The following is a 17,021-nucleotide window of genomic DNA, read 5'->3' on the forward strand; positions in this document are numbered from 1 at the left end:
GCAGATCAGTGTATATCCCTAAATTAAATTACGGACACCGCAGGCGCTAATTGGCAGGTGAGCTGCACTTTAAATAGACCACATTAATTCTGGCAGTGGAAGCAGAACCCTGCTGGGATAATTCTTATCATCATCAGCATCACCCTGACAAGCTTTAAAAGGATTCTGTAGCAGTAAGCAATTTGCAGAATTGAAAGGTGAAAACACACTTTAAAGCGTTCATGTAGATTCAAGGTCGGAGGGAGGTGACTGCATTTTTCAAGACAGGCTGCAGGTGAGAGTCACTTGACTGGAAATGTGATGGACGTACGGACAATGGTCTGGGGTATTTCGAAATACGTTGTTGGCCAGCTGGCCCAGGGCGTTGTTGTCGCCAGATTCCCCGTCCTGGTTTCTTGAGTGAGGCGGAGAATGGAAGGAAGTCTGTTTTGTACAGTTGTGTGGAGTAGACTGATGGGATGAGCTTGGGAAGTGGATTACTTTGACATTTAGGGATTGAGACACAAGATAGTCTCGAGGGACCTGCCCTCTTGCTGGTTTTTGTTATTCCTGGGAAGTTTATTCTAAATGATCCCAGTGATTGGCTTGATCCACAAATACTTATGCACACTCATACAGATGTATACATTTAGATGCTGCTAGCACAAAAAGGAACCCACGCGAATGCCCTCTGCTATGAAGGGAATTAATTATTAAGCAAATGCTGATTGGTCATCATGGACTGGGCACTGTGCTCGGTGCTTTCCTTCCCTTTCTTGTTACCCCAGTAACCCTGGGCGATTCTGCACTTTCGTGTTGATTTTATGGGAGAGGATTTTCAGGCTTAGCATGGTTGAGTGACTTGCTCAAGGTCATTTGGTTGAATGGACTTTTTCTCTGTTGTCCTGCCTGCTAGACTGGAAGCCCCTTAGGGACGAGTTCTTGTTGTCTCTAGCTGGTGACACATAGCCTAGTTCGGTTCACAGCTCCCAGGAAGAATGCAGTGGATCCTAGTGAAGTTGAACTGAAACATTAGAGTGAACTTAACTAGCCTGCCATGCAGTTTCTGGAGATGGGTGTACTTGCCTCCTTCTGGAAGGCAGGTTCAAAGCCTTTGTCACGTTTCAGAGGGGACTGTGAGCCTGTTTAGGTCCTAGATTGGAAGCCAGGTCTGACTGCAAAGACTCAGCTTCCCCTACTTGGAATATTAAACGGTTGTGAACGTGATCATTTTGAAGAAGGCCAAGTCCCCTCATTTTGCAGGGCAGTGTGATTTAGTGGTTTGCAGTGAGCTCTGGGGTCCCTTTCTGCCATACTGTTTACTAACTGTGTTGCTGGGCGAGTCGCTTCACTTGTCCTGGCTTCAGACCTTGTCTTTCACATGGCGATGGCCTTGGTTGTGATGATGTCAGATGTAAAGTGTTTACTGCAATAGCTGGTGCATAGTTAATGCTCAGTAAATAGTAGTTGCTGTTGTTGCTGCTGTTATTATTATTGCCAGCATGAAAAAATGTTAAAAGAGCCAATGTTAAGTGAAGAAAATTGATCACAAAATTATGTATACACTAGCATTACAACTATGAAAATATCTGGGGTTGGGCATGGTGGCTCCCGACTGTAATCCTAGCATTTTGGGAATCTCAGGCAAGAGGATCGCTTGAAGCCAGGAGTTTGGTACCAGCCTGCACAACATAGCAGAACCTCATCTCTACAAATAAATAAAAATTAAAAAATTAGCTGGGCATGGGGGTGCGTGCCTGTGTCTCAGCTACTCGGGAGGCCGAGACAGGAGGATCACTTGAGCCCAGGACGTTGAGGCTGCAGTGAGCTGTCCAGCCTGGGTGACAGAGGGAGAGGCCCTGTCTCAAAAATAAATAAATAATAATTAATTTAAAATGTATATAACAAATTTTAAAAATCTGTGTACATGTGGATAAAAAGTAGTGGGATGTGAGGAGATACAAGTAGTTGTAGGAATGACTGTCTTATGGATAAAAACAAACTTTCTTAGGTTTCCCATAACGCCTTAAATCTGTTCCTATCCTCAGACTGAGTAATTCGACATGTGGAAATCTTTCGTAAGGAACTAGGAATGAGGACAATTATTTATGTATAGGGGTGTTCTTTACTGTACAGAGGGAAAGTTGGCCATGTGCCATGCCCTTAGTAGTAGGGAAATAGTTATGTTTTACTGGAAAGCCATCAAAAATCATCTTTGAAAGACTTTTAATTGTAATAGGAAAATGTTCATGCTCTAGACAAGAAAATAAATGAATCAGGATACAAAATTACACATATAAATATGTATGCATATACACTCATACAATATGATGTGGTTTTATTTATTTTTTGAGACAGAGTGGAGTGTTGTGGCGTGATCTCGGCTCTCTGCAACCTCCGTCTCCTGGGTTCAAGCGATTCTCCTCCCTCAGCCTCCCAAGTAGCTGGGACTACAGGCGTGCGCCACCACACCCAGCTTTTTTGTATTTTTAGTAGAGACAGGGTTTCACCATTTTGGCCAGGATGGTCATCTCTTGACCTCGTGATCTGCCTGCCTTGGCCTCCCAAAGTGCTGGGATTACAGGGGTGAGCTACCGCGCCATCCTGTTTTTTTTGAGATAGAGTCTTGCTCTGTCGCCCAGGCTGGAGTACAGTGGTGCGATCTTGGCTCATTGCACCTTCTGCCTACCGGGTTCAAATGATTGTCCTGCCTCAGCCTCCCGTGTAGCTGGGATTACAGGCGCCTCCCACCATGCCTGGCTCATTATTGTATTTTTAGTAGAGATGGGGTTTCAGCATGTTGGCCAGGCTGATCTCGAACCCCTGACCTCAGATGATCCGCTCGCATCGGCCTCCCGGAGTGCTGAGATTACAGATATGAGCCACCGTGCCTGGCCTGATGTGTTCTTTTCTTCTGGCTGCTGTAACAAATTAATACACAGTTGGTGGCTTTTAAACCCTATAATTTATTCTCCCACAGTTCTGGAGGTCAGAAGTCACCAATCAGTTTCACTGGGCTAAAGTCAAGGTGACAGCAGGGCTGCTTCCTTCCAGAGGCTTCAGGGCTGAATCCGTTTCTGGCCCTTCCAGAGTCTGCTCGCTGCCCACCTTCCTTGGCTATGGCTGCCCCATTCTAGTCTTTGCTTCTCTGGCCACATCATGTCCTCCTCTTCTGTGTCAAGTTTCTCTCTGCCTGCCTCTTATGAAGATCTTGTGATTACGTCAGCCTCGCAGGGATTATGCAAGATAACCTCCCAATTTCCAGATCCTAACACAGTTGCATAGACTCTTTTACTATATAAGGTAATATTCAGAGAATTCTGGAGCTTAGGACGTCGATATCTTTGAGGATTATAATTCAGCCTACAGCAAATGTTGATTTTATTTTAAAAAAGAAAAGTGCAGTAAAAAAGACTGAAAACTCTTGAAAATGTCAATATTGGTCTTTTCTGGATGAGAGGTTTTAGAGTCATTTTTATTTTTGATATACTCTTCTGTATCTCCCACCTTTTTTTCTTATTTCATTATTGTTTTTGAGGCTGAGTCTTGTTCTGCCACCAGGCCGGAGTGCAGTGGTGCAATCTCAGCTCACTGCAACCTCCGCCTCCTGGGTTTAAGTGATTCTCCTGCCTCAGCCTGCCCGGTAGGTGGGATTACAGGTGTGCGCCACCATACCCAGCTAATTTTTGCATTTTTAGTAGAGATGGGGTTTTACTGTGTTGGCCAGGCTGGTCTTGAACTCCTAGCCTCAAGTGATCCACCACATCAGCCTCCCAAGTGCTGGGATTACAGGCATGAGCCACCGTTCCCAGCCTCAATTTTTATTTTAGATTCAGCGGGTACATGTGCAGGTTTGTTACCTGAGTACATTGCGTGATGCCGAGGTTTAGGGCACGATTGAACCCATCTCCCAGGCAGTGAACATAGTACCTGGTAGATAGTTTTTCCGTCTGTGCTCTCCTCCCTCTCTACTCTGTCTAGCAGTCCCCAGTGTCTGTTGTTGGCCATCTTTATGTCTGTGTGTACCCAGGGTTGAGCTTCCATTTGTAAGTGAGACTATCCAATATTTTGTTTTCTATTTCTGTGTAATTCGCTTAGGATAATGGCCTCCAGTCATCCATGTTGCTGCATAGGACACAATTTTGTTCTTTTTCATGGCTGCATAGTATTCCATTGTGTAAATGTACCACATTTTGTTTATCCAGTCCACTATTGATGGGTATCTGGGTTGATTCCATGTCTTTGGTGTTATCTCCTACCTTTTCCATGCTAAGGGGATACTCTGTTACAATCTCCAACTTCGCCTAGAGGCTTTGTGTGTTCCTCTCCCAGTGCTGAGTGCCCCAGGCTGAGTGCCAGGCGCCTGTGCCCTCTCTCCGTAGAGCCCGTGTTCTGGTACTACGTGAAGGAGGTCCTCAACAAGCACGAGCTGCAGCGCTTCTACTCCCTGCGCCACATCGCCTCAGACGTGGGCCGGGGCCGCGCCTGGCTGCGCTGTGCCCTCAACGAACACTCCCTGGAGCGCTACCTGCACATGCTCCTGGCCGACCGCTGCAGGCTGAGGTACGTGGCCGGGATGCGACCTGGGATGGGATGGAGCAAGAGGTGAAGATCTTGGAGTCTGGAATCAGACCACCTGGATTTTCATCCTAGTTCCCCGATCTGGGGGAAGTGGGCCTCCCTCTGACAGCTCCGGAGTGTTCTGCTGAGCTGTGGAGAAACTTGGGGGAGAATCATTGAGAGACTGCCTGTAAAGGGCTCGGCATGGCACTTGCATACAGCCAGCTTGGATGTGGAGAGAGCTGTTGTCTTAGGACATAGCTTCCTCTTCACTTTCTGGATTTTTTTTTTTTTTTTAAAGACAGGGTCTTGCTTTGTTGCCCAAGTTGGAGTGCAGTGGCATGAACATGGGTCTTTGCAGCCTGGACCTCCCTGGCTCAAGCAATCCTCCCACCTTAGCCTCCTGAGCAGCTAGGACCCTAAGTGTACGCCACCATGCCTGGCTAATTTAAAAAATTTTTTTGTAGCGATGGGGTCTCAGTGTGTTGCCCAGGCTGGTCTCGAACTCCTGGGTTCAAGTAATCTTCCCGCCTCAGCCTCCCAAAGTGCTGGGATTACAGGTATGAGCTACCATGCCAGGTGCAGAATTTTAATTTGGGATTCTTGCATTCATTCAATCCCAAACTGAAAAAAACATGGACATTTTACGTTGGGGAAGGAAGTCATTTTTTTTGTTTGTTTGTTTGTTTGTTTTTGAGACGGAGCCTCACTCTTTTGCCCAGGCTGGAGTGCACTGATGCTATCTGGGCTCACTGCAACCTCCGTCTCCTAGTTCGAGCGATTCTCCTGCCTCAGCCTCCTGAGTAGCTGGGATTACAGGCGTGTGCCACCATACCCAGCTAATTTTTTGTATTTTTAGTGGGTACGGGGTTTAATCATGTTGGCCAGGCTGGTCTCGAACTCCAGACCTCAGGTGATCTGCCCGCCTAGGCCTCCCAAAGTCCTGGGGTTACAGGCGTGAGCCACTGTGGCTGGCCGTGGCCATTAGTTTTGCTCTGAGAATGGTGGACTAGACATGTTGTTTTGTGTCCTTGAGTGATAAGGAGCGACACTGACGAATCCTGTTCTGGTTCCTTAAGTAACTTCCCCATCAGCAACGCCCAGATCGTCAACAGTGAAATTTCACTGAATTCCGTAAGTGGGCAGTTTGTGAGTAGTGTGGCGTGTTCCCTTGATTTTATATCTTGCCCTGTGTTCCCTAGTTCAGGTCTCCTCTTCTGCTTTATCTACTGCTGTGGTCACCTCTCTACTGGTAATGTCTCAGATCTTCTGGGATTGTGCACTGGGGCTCTTAAAAATACTCTTAAAGTTCTCTGTTGCCTGTGGCTCCTTGCTCAATTGTATGGCAAGACTCTATGGGTCCAAAATGGGAGTGCTTGGGAACCAGGAGGACTGACACTGATGACACCTGTGTACTGCTCACGGTCAGAGTTCGGAGGCTGAGAATGTCTGGATCTCTAGGGCATTAACCAGCTTTAGTTAAGGAAAACACACTCCTGTTTCTTTCTTTCCTTTTTTATGAGAAGAAGTCTCGCTTTTTTGCCTAGGCTGGAGTGTAGTGGCGTGACCTTGGCTCACTGTAACCTCTGCCTCCCGGCTTCAAGCGATTCTCCTGCCTCAGCCTCCCGAGTAGCTGGGTCTGCCAGCGCCTGCCACCATGCCTGGTTAATTTTTTGTATTTTTAGTAGAGATGGGGTTTCACCGTGTTAGCCAGGGTGGTCTTGATCTCCTGACCTCGTGATCCTCCCGCCTCGGCCTCCCGACGTGCTGGGATTACAGGCGTGAGTTACTGTGTCTGGCCTGCTCCTTTTTTTCGAAGTGAATTTCTGTGAAGCTCCTTCTAGCATATCATTTATGGGTAGTTCAGAGTTACATACTCAGTCTCAAAGTTGAAGTGACCAACAAGAAGAAGTGAGTCCAGCAGGTAAGAATCACAGTTGACCTTACCTGGATCACCAGCCACTTCCCCAGCTGGATGTTGGGAAAACACATTCATTTAGATGCACGAAAACAGGCTCAGATTTTTAAAGGATTATGATTTTAGGAATAAGGTGCAGTCAGAATGTCAGCTTGAGCATGTGGTTTGTACGTCTGCTAACATTTTCTGGGGAAGTATATTGGAAATGCGCCTCTTCTTTCTTTCTGTTAGTTTTATTCAGTCACTTCAGTGGCTAATTTTTCCAGTCTCTCACTCAACTACAGGTCATGTATCCCTGACTTTGCTTTAGCGAAATTGACTTTTTCCTTGATTAATTTAGAATTCAATGACCTGGCGGGAAAGTTATGGCATTGGGGATTTTTGGTTGCCATTACTTAACAGGAAGTCAGAGAGAGCTTGGAAGTTGGACTCGGGAGACCTGCTTTTAAGCCCTGGCTGGACCATTTATTGGCCAGATGACCTTGGACAGGCCCTGTAGGCTTCCTTGACACCCCTACCCCAACTGCCATCTAGATTTGTGGGGCATTTTTAGCCTTCTAGCCTTTTCCAAGGATAATGTGGGCTTTCAGGTCTGTAACCTAGGCAGGCATTATATTATTATTATTATTATTATTATTATTATTATTATTTTGAGGTGGAGTCTTGCTCTTTCGCCCAAGCTGGAGTACAGTGGCACGATCTCTGCTCACCAAGCCTCCAGGTTCAAGCGATTCTCCTGCCTCAGCCTCCCGAGTAGCTGGGATTACAAGCGCCTGCCACCATGCCTGGCTAATTTTTTATATTTTTAGTAGAGATGGGGTTTCACTGTGTTGGCCAGGCTGGTCTTGAACTCCTGACCTCAAGTGATCCTCCCCCCTGGCCTCCTAAAGTGCTGGGATTACAGGTGTGAGCCACCGTGCCTGGTCAAGGCAGGCATTATATTAAATGCCCTGGTTGATGAAGCCGTAGAGGCTCTGTAATTTCTGTCTGAAATGGTCTCTTCTTGTATTAGGCAAATCGGGCAAGCCCTGTTGGCAGGCTTGGATTTCCTGTCTGTCTCTTGGGGACGTTGCTTGAGTGGAAGTCACCCACCTGACAGCTCCCTTCTACTTTGCTGCTTTATAAATGCATTGACATATCATGTCTATTTTAGTACTCTAAAGCTGAGGGTCGGCAGGGGGACCAGTGAGGAAGTTGTAGGATGTAAGTGTTCAGTCTTCTGTTTGTAACCAGAAGCTTTAAACCAGCAGAGACCTCAGACAAATCATATCCCTCCTGGGGTGACCAGGTGCAGATCTTCCAGGGAGCCGTCTAATGGAATTTCCTGGTTAATGGACACAGAGAACCACTGCTAAGAACGATTTCCTTTTCTCTTTCAATCTGCAGCACTTTTTATGAAGACTGGTCTTTTGTGATGGATGAAGAAAGGTCCAGTATGCTTCCTACCATGGCAGCAGGTAAGCCTGGCCCAGACCAGGGTGCAGGGCCTTGTGACACTTGGCAGAGGGGCTGCCTTGGGGCAGTTCCACAGCGCCATGGAATGTTGTGATTCTTCTGTCCCTCAACAACTCAATGAGTCACTTGCTGCTGTCCTTCTTTTACTAGGACTGAATGTTGGTTTTTAAATTTTTATTTCTTTAAAGAGAGAGCCTCACTCTGTTGCCCAGGCTGGAGTGCAGTGATGCAACCTCGGCTCACTGCAACCTCCGCCTCCTGGGTTCAAGTCATTTTCCTGTCTCAACCTTCCGAGAAGCTGGGATTACGGGTGCCTGCCACCACGACCAGCTAATTTTTGTATTTTAATAGAGATAGAGTTTCGCTATGTTGGTCAGGCCGGTCTCGAAATCCTGGGCTCAAGTGATCCACCCGCCTTGGCCTCCCAAAGCATTGGGATTGCAGGTGTGAGCCACCATGCCCGACCACAGTGTTGGGTCCATTTATCTAGAATGTGAGACCCTGGCAGAGAAAGTGAAGATTTGAAGGTTTTTAGCTGGGCTTTGGAGATGTAATATACGTTGCGGGGAATTGGAGGTGGGAGACCTACCTTTGAATCCTGGCTTTACTCCTTGCTGCCTGGTGACCTGGGGCAGATGCCGTAAGCTTTGCTGCCTTTTCTTTCCTCTCTGTGAGGTGGAAATCATGCTGTCTCAGCAGTCATCTTCATAGGGCTGTGAGAGAATCATGTGAGATCAGGAGTCGCACACATGACGAGTCAACATGGAGAGACCCTGGGTTGATGTTAGTCGGTGGACTGTTACGTTGTTCGCCCTTTGACTCAAAGGGTGAAAGGTGGAATCAGCCGGACTGAAGTGGGCAACTTGCTTCCTCTTTCCAAGTTTTTTGTTGCCTCCTTTTTGTTTTTCCTTGAAAATTTATACTAAATCTCATATATCTGGGGTTGTTAGTCCTGTCCATTGATGAGAAAAAGAATTTGACCATAATTTCCTTTGTAGATCATAAGATGCCCAATGTAAGTTTCCACAGTAACGATGATGATGTTAACCAGTGCACATTTGATGGTTTATGGAGCTGAGTGTTTTGTGAGTGATTGCCTTTAATACTTACAATCCTGTGAGGAAGATAATATTGTCCCCATCTTACAGATAAGGTGACTGGAGTACAGGGAGATGCTAAGTTGCTGGACCAAGGTCTTTTTTTTTTTTTTTTTGAGACGGAGTTTCACTCTCGTTGCCCAGGCTGGAGTGCAATGGCGGGATCTTGGCTCACCACAACCTCTGCCTCCTGGGTTCAAGCGATTCTCCTGCTGCAGCCTCCCGAGTAGCTGGGATTATAGGCATGCACCACCACGCCCGGCTAATTTTGTATTTTTAGTAGATATGGGGTTTCTCCATGTTGGTCAGGCTGGTCTCGAACTCCTGACCTCAGGTGATCCGCCTGTCTCCGCCTTCCAAAGTGCCGGGATTACAGGTGTGAGCCACCGTGCCCAGCCTGGATCAAGGTCTTGTAGCTAGTAGGTGGCAGTGCCGGGATTCACCCCCAGGCAGCCTGATTCCGGAACTTGTGCCTTTACCTCCTCCCAGTTGACTTCTTATTCATATTCATCTTCCTGGCTGTTAGGGAGAGAACGTGGCATGACTCAACTCCCATGATAACGGATGTCTGCTGACCCCAGTTTCATGGGAGGTTTTTTTTTTTTGAGGCAGAGTCTTGCTTTGTCACCCAGGCTGGAGTGCAGTGGCGCGATTTTCGCTCCCTGCAACGTCCGCATGGGAGGTATTTTTATACCTATTTAAGATCAACCTGTCTCCTCTTCTGTACTCTGTTGTCTGCAGCTGTCTTCTCTTGTTGGTAGTATGACTGCCCATCAGCAAGCACTCCAGACTTTTCCCTTTTTTTGGGCAGGTCTGAACTCCATACTCTTTGCGATTAACATCGACAACAAGGATTTGAACGGGCAGAGTAAGTTTGCTCCCACCGTTTCAGACCTCTTAAAGGAGTCAACGCAGAACATGACCTCCTTGCTGAAGGAGTCCACGCAAGGAGTGAGCAGCCTGTTCAGGGAGATCACAGCCTCCTCTGCCGTCTCCATCCTCATCAAACCTGAACAGGAGACCGACCCCTTGCCTGTCGTGTCCAGAAATGTCAGTGCTGGTGAGTGGGAACGGGTGCTCGAGGCGGAGCAGAGGGAATCAGAATGTGGCGGATGGGGTGGACATATCTTGTCATCTGAAAGTCATTCCAAGGGGAATGGAGTCCAGTGCACTTGCGTTTTCCATTTGTGTTTCTGTTTCTCATCCTCATTCACTCTGAAAGGGCTCTGACGGCCTTACCTAGATGCGAGAATTGCCGGGTGGAAAAATGAACAGCTCAACCATAGCAAACGGAAAGTGAGGGTGTGAGAGACACCGGGAGCCAGATGAGGTTGATCCTCATTCATTCATTCCTTTATTTGTTCCTTCATCGTATTCTGTGTGTTAGGCGGTGAGCCGAATAGGAAAGACAGATTACCAGCAGGTAGCCTGCAGTCTCCTTTGGGATGGGTGTGGGTGGGTAGTTCATGACAAAATATATAATTTATGATCCTTAGGATAAAAGGGATGAAAGCCAAGCATAGACTGCTATGGGGAACATCTGCCATTGGTCTTGCCTCTGATTGGGGATGGCATTTAAGGCCTCAGGAGAGAGAGGAGTTGTCAGGTTTGACTCTAGGCTCTGGGGAAGCAAAAGAGTTGATTCAGGCCGGTCGTGGTGGCTCATGCCTATAATCCTAGCACTTTGGGAGGCCGAGGCAGGAGGATCGCTTGAGTTTAAGGGTTCTAGACCAGCCTGGGCAAAGTAGTGAGACCCTGTCTCAATTTTTTAACTTTTTCTTTTTTTTTTTTTTTGAGACAGAGTCTCACTCTATTGCCCGGGTTGGAGTGCAGTGGCATGATCTCAGCTCACTGCAACCTCCACTTCCCGGGTTCAAGCAATTCTCCTGCCTCAACCTCCTGAGTAGGTGGGACTATAGGCGTGTGCCAACATGCGTGGTTTCTTTTTGCATTTTTAGCAGAGACAGGGTTTCCCCATGTTGGCCAGGCTGGTCTTGAACTCCTGACCTCAGGTGATCTGCCCGCCCTGGCCTCTCAAAGTGCTAGGATTACAGGCGTGAGCCACTGTGCCCAGCCTGTTTTTAAAAAATTTTAATTAAAAAATTAAATATAAAAAAAGAAAGTTGATTCAGTTAAGATTAATTTGGTGAGAAGTTTTCAATACCCTTTGATTCCTTTGGGGCATTAAGATGTTACTACAGCAAAATTGGAAATTTTGTTGTAGTATGTATGTGTATATATGTAGAGACAGGGTCTTGCCATGTTACCCAGGCTGGTCTTGAACTCCTGGCCTCAAGTGATCCTCCTGCCTTGGCCTCCCAAAGTGCTGGGATTACAAGTGTGAGCCACTGCACCTGGTTGAAATTGGAAATTTTGGGCTTAAGTACTTAGTATTCTCAAATCTCTGAAACAAGGCAGTAACTGTGGCCATCCCTTTGGAATTATTCATGGTGAAAGTGCAGAGTCCCGTGGTGTCTTTGGTACACAGTGGCCTTGTCTGTCTTGCCCTGTGCTTCTCCAGCAGAGACCCTGCATGAACCTTGTAGGAGATAGGGCTGTTGACAGCTTTGTGTAACAGACACTGAAATTTCTACACCCACAGGAGTAGCAGTCCCACCCATTTTTGGAACTCTGCTTTTGAGGTGATCTCAGAGTTGTGCTATACCAGTGAGGCCTCACCGCATCACACATTGGTTTAGACAGATTGGATTTTTGGAATTGGCTCAAAGTGTCTTACATCCAAGTGTGATGATTAAAATAGGGGCACAAAGTGTCTTCTGTGAGTGCTGGTCACTAAGGCAAGCTTGATTTCTTTTTCAGTTAACATTTGCTATATAACAAGTGATTTAAAAATGTAGCGGCTTAAAACCACTGCAGTTCGTTACTTTTTTGTGTGGGTTGGCATGGTGGCTCTTCTGCTGGGCTCTTTCGGCTCACTCATGGGAGCTGGTGGTTAGATTGGAAGATCCAAGATGGCCCCATCCACGTGTCTGGAATCAGTGCTGGGGCAGCTCGGGTTCTACTCATAGCCTCTCATCCTCCAGTCGGCTGAACTGGCTTCTTTATATATGGGGTCAGGGCCACTGTCCAGGAAAGCAAAGGCAAAGCTGAGACCTTTTAACGCCTAGCTACTGGAACTCACACAGTGTTATTTCTGCCACTTTTTTTTTTTGGAGAAAGAGTCTCGCTCTGTCACCCAGACTGGAGTGCAATGGCGCAATCTTGGCTCACTGCAACCTCTGCCTCCCGTGTTCAAGAAATTCTCCTGCCTCAGCCTCGCAAGTAGCTGGGATTACCTGCCACCACGCCCAACTAATTTTTTTTTTTTTTGTATTTTTAATACAGACGGGGTTTCACCATGTTTGCCAGGCTGGTCTTGAACTCCTGACCTCAGGTGATCCACCCGCCTTGACCTCCCAAAGTGCTGGGATTATAGGCGTGAGCCACCGCGCCCGGCCCTTTCTGCCACATTCTTTTGGTAAAAGCAGGGCATGGTGGCTCATGCCTATAATCCCAGCAATTTAGGAGGCTGAGGTGGGAGTATTGCTTGAGGCCAGGAGTTTTGAGACTAGCCTGGGAAGCACAGCAAGACCTCATCTCTACAAATAATAATAAAATTAGCTGGGTGTTGTGGCATGCACCTGTAGTCCCAGCTACTCAGGTGGCTGAGGGCAGAGGATTGTTTGATCCCAGGAATTTGAGGTTACAGTGAGCTATGATTGCACCATTATACTCCAGCCTGGGCAATAGAGCGAGATGCCCCAACTCTTAAAAAAAAAAAAAAAAAAGCAGAGCACTACGCCAGCCAGATTCAAGAGGGTGCAGAAATAGACATCACCTCTGGCTGGGAGGAGCCACGAAGACCCATTGCAAAGGGGCATTGCACAGGAATGGCAGGAGTTTGAGGCTGCTCAACCCTTGACTACACCCCCCAGCTGGTTCTCCTGGTCTCATCTACCAGCTATGAGAATATTTTCCAAAGTGAAGCATTGAAGATCATTTTGGTAATGGTAGCATCCTTCGCATCAAAGTGACTGCTTAGAAGGAACAGTTTCAAGGTGTGCTCTGTGGTGTGTTTATTTAAATCAGAGGCAGAGGCCTGCATCCATTCTGCTCAATCTTCTGTACACAGATTTTCACTGAGGATTTTAAAAAGTCTGAATTCATGTTACAGTGTATTTCTCACTCGAATAGTATTTTCCATAACCTGGAGGTGAGTTGGTTCCATCATCCTTTTGTCTTGCCTCCTTTTTCTTATACTGTATCTTTTTTTTTTTTTGCCAGATGCCAAAAGCAAAAAGGAGCGGAAGAAGAAAAAGAAAGTGACCAACATAATCTCATTTGATGATGAGGAAGATGAGCAGAACTCTGGGGACGTGTTTAAAAAGACACCTGGGGCAGGGGAGAGCTCAGAGGACAACTCCGACCGCTCCTCTGTCAATATTATGTCCGCCTTTGAAAGCCCCTTCGGGCCTAACTCCAATGGAAGTCAGAGCAGCAACTCATGGAAAATTGATTCCCTGTCTTTGAACGGGGAGTTTGGGTACCAGAAGCTTGATGTGAAAAGCATCGATGATGAAGATGTGGATGAAAACGAAGATGACGTGTATGGAAACTCATCAGGAAGGAAGCACAGGGGCCACTCAGAGTCACCCGAGAAGTAAGTTCCCCTCACGCTTCTTTGTGTGTGTGTGTGTAAGGTGGAGTCTCACCGTCCCCCAGGCTGGAGTGCCGTGGCGTGATCTCAGCTCACTGCAACCTCCACCTCCCGGGTTCAAGCTATTCTCCTGCCTCAGCCTCCCGAGTAGCTGGGATTACAGGCACCTGTCACCATACCCAGCTAATTTTTGTATTTTTAGTAGAGATGGGGTTTCACCATATTGGCCAGGCTGGTCTCAAACTCCTGACCTCAAGTGATCTGCCTGCCTTGGCCTCCCAAATTGCTAGGTTTACAGGCATGAGCCACCACGCCCAGCCTCCCCTTGCACTTTTAATGAGGGGGTTAAGTTCACTGTTTTCTCTTTCTATGGTATTGGGTAAAATAGGTCTGCAAGCTTTATATTTGCCCAGGGTATCATTCATTCTTCAGGTGTTGATTTAGGAGTGTTATTTGGAAGGAGTATTATTTGCTCTTCCCCTGAGAACTGAAAGAGGGGAAGGGAGTACATTTGAGGGCACTTAATACAAAGTTAATGTCAGAATGTGTGCCTTGAAATTCTTGCTTTATACATACATCTGTCATTTTCATTTCACAGGGTTCACAGGGTTTCACAGTCTGATGAGACTGTGCCTGTTATTGTTATTTATTTTTACTCTGGATTTTCCTTGCATCTGACTTGCCACTAGCACAGGAAGCTCAGGACGAAGGCAGCGTTAGGAGAATAGTTGTGGTATGGTGACTTCTGTGTTTATCTGCAGGGGTGTGAATAGCCGTAACTTGCCTGCACCTGCTGCCTTAACAGTGGAGTTGGCCAGGTGCAGTGGCTCACACCTGTAATCCCAGCACTTTGGGACACTAAGGTGGGTGGATCACCTGAGGTCAGGAGTTCAAGACCAGCCTGACCAACATGGGGAAACCCCTTCTCTACTAAAAAAATACAAAATTAGCCAGGCATGGTGGTGCATGCCTGTAACTCCAGATACTTGGGATGCTGAGGCAGGAGAATCGCTTGAATATGGGAGGCGGAGCCAAGATGACGCCATTGCACTCCAGCCTGGGCAGCAAGAGAGAAGGTCCTTCTCAAAAAAAAGAAAAAATTCCCCAAATACCCCAAATAAGCTAGTTACCTCTTAGGCTTTGTGGTGCGCAGTGCCCTCCTAATCATGACTACTGCAAAATCCAGTCCATTAAAGTGTAAAATGAGGCCAGGTGCAGTGGTTCATGCCTGTAATCCCAGCACTTTGGGAGGCTGAGTTGGGAGGATTGCTTAAGGCCAGGAATTTGATACCAGCCTGGGCAACACAGCAAGACTCCGTCTCTACAAAAAAATAAAAAGTATAAAATGAATATGCAGAAATGTATCTTTCTATCTGACCTAAATCTTATGGTATTGTTTAGGCTGCAGTATACCCTTAGCCCTAAGATTTTCATTTTCATGTTGTTACAATATTAGGGTTTTCTTTTTTTCTGATGAGACTGTGCCTATTATTGTTTTTTATTTTTACTCTAGTCCTCATCTGCATGGATGCTTGTACTAGTAGTGTTACCTTATTGATCATCTGAGATATGCCAGGTGCTGCAGATGATTTATACACTGTATTGTAAGACGTCTAGCAGCCCTATGAGGTTCATGGGTATCACCTCCATTTTACAGACAGAAGAACAGGATTCCATAGAGAGGCAAGATTTGTGAAAGCCATTGGCTAAATTGAGATTCGGATTCAGGTATGCTGTAATCCAAAGCTTATACTGTCAGTTTTTTTGAGACAGAGTCTTGCTCTGTCGCCCAGGCTGGGGTGCAGTGGCGTGATCTCGGCTCACTGCAAACTCCGCCTCCCGGGTTCATGCCATTCTCCTGCCTCAGCCTCCCGAGTAGCTGGGACTGCAAGCGTCCGCCAGCACGCCTGGCTAATTTTTTGTATTTTTAGTAGAGACAGGGTTTCACCCTGTTAGCCGGGATGGTCTTGATCTCTGACCCCGTGATCCACCCGCCTCGGTCTCGCAAAGTGCTAGGATTACAGGCGTGAGCCACCGTGCCCAGCCTTTGTTTGTTTGTTTGTTTTGAGATGGAGTCTTGCTCTGTCACCCAGGCTGGAGTGCAATGGCGCCGTCTCGGGTCACTGCAACCTCTGCTTCCAGGGTTCAAGTGATTCTCCTGCCTCAGCCTCCCGAGTAGCTGGGATTACAGGTGCCCGCCACCACGCCCGGCTAATTTTTGTATTTTTGGTAGAGACAGGGTTTCACCATGTTGGCCAGGCTGGTCTCAAACTCCTGACCTCGTGATCTGCCCGCCTCGGCCTCCCAAAGTGCTGGGATTACAGGCATGAGCCACTGTGCCCAGCTATTCTGTCAAATGTTTTTCATGTTTCTACTTAATTATGAATATTGATTTGTTGATGTGATGGTTAATTTTGTGTGTCAACTTAACTGGGCTGTGGGATGCCCAGATTGAATATTCTGCTTCTGGGTGGATCAGTGGGGATGTTTCTGGGTGAGGGAAGTGTTTGAATTGGTGCACTCAGTAAAGGCGATAGCCCTCCCCAGTGTGGGTGGACCTCATCCAATCCATTGAAGACCTGAACAGAACAACAAGTGAAGGCAGGGAGGGATTCTTTCCTTTCCGCCTGCTAGCTTCAGCTGGGACATGGGTTTTTGGCCCTGGGCCAGGGACTCCCACTATCTGCTCTCCTGGTTCTCAGGCTTCAGACTTGGACTTCACCACACCACCAGCTTTCCTGTCACCACACCACCAGCTTTCCTGTCACCACACCACCACCTTTCCTGGGTCTTCAGCTTGTGGACTGCGGATCATGGGACTTCTTGGTCCCTGCAGTTGTGTGGAGCAGTTCCTCAATATAAACCTGTATTTGTATCTCTCTGTCTCTCTCTCTCCAGCCACACACCCCTTGGTTCCATTTCTCCGCAGAACCGTGGCTAACGCAGTTGCCTTTCAGTCAGATCAACATATTATGACTTGTGAAATGTTTCCCCTTTTGTTGGGTATTTATGCTGATGGTTTTTGTTTTTGCTTTTTGTTATCAGCGGATCTCAAATGAATATTTTCACACGCAAGATTTTTTTCCTACGAGTGAACTGTTTGTTAGGGCAGCTTTTCAGCAGCCTTGTTCTTGCTCATAGGGTATGAATGTTTTTGTACCTGGCATCCAAGTCTTGTGACCTGCTGTGTTATTCAGGGCTTTCTAGAGAAACAGAACCAGTGGGGTGGGGCTGAGGCGGACATTCTGTGTGTGGATGTGTATAGTTCCTTCTCTGTCCTGCTCTATTTTTTGTCAATTTCTACCTCTATCTGTACCTCTAACTCCATTTCTATCTCTGTTTCTGTGTCTCTGTT

The 17,021-nt window shown here is 47.0% G+C and overlaps 1 protein-coding gene across 16 annotated transcripts in view; it reads left to right on the forward strand.

Annotated features, from left to right (window-relative positions):
• SNX29 (sorting nexin 29) overlaps positions 1–17,021 on the forward strand; it is a 592,115-nt gene that overhangs the window by 62,090 nt on the left and 513,004 nt on the right. For all 16 annotated transcript variants that reach the window (XR_010152279.1, XR_010152276.1, XR_010152275.1 and 13 more), the window contains exons 5-8: positions 4,362–4,542; positions 7,844–7,914; positions 9,821–10,069; positions 13,294–13,669. Coding sequence is in view for 9 of the 16 variants with exons in the window: in XM_024349767.2 (XP_024205535.1) it covers positions 4,362–4,542; positions 7,844–7,914; positions 9,821–10,069; positions 13,294–13,669 (877 nt within the window). In the remaining 7 variants the exon portion in view is untranslated. The remainder of the gene's footprint in view (positions 1–4,361; positions 4,543–7,843; positions 7,915–9,820; positions 10,070–13,293; positions 13,670–17,021) is intronic.

This window comes from Pan troglodytes, chromosome 18 (genome assembly GCF_028858775.2).
Source record: "Pan troglodytes isolate AG18354 chromosome 18, NHGRI_mPanTro3-v2.0_pri, whole genome shotgun sequence".
Lineage (NCBI taxonomy): Eukaryota > Metazoa > Chordata > Mammalia > Primates > Hominidae > Pan > Pan troglodytes.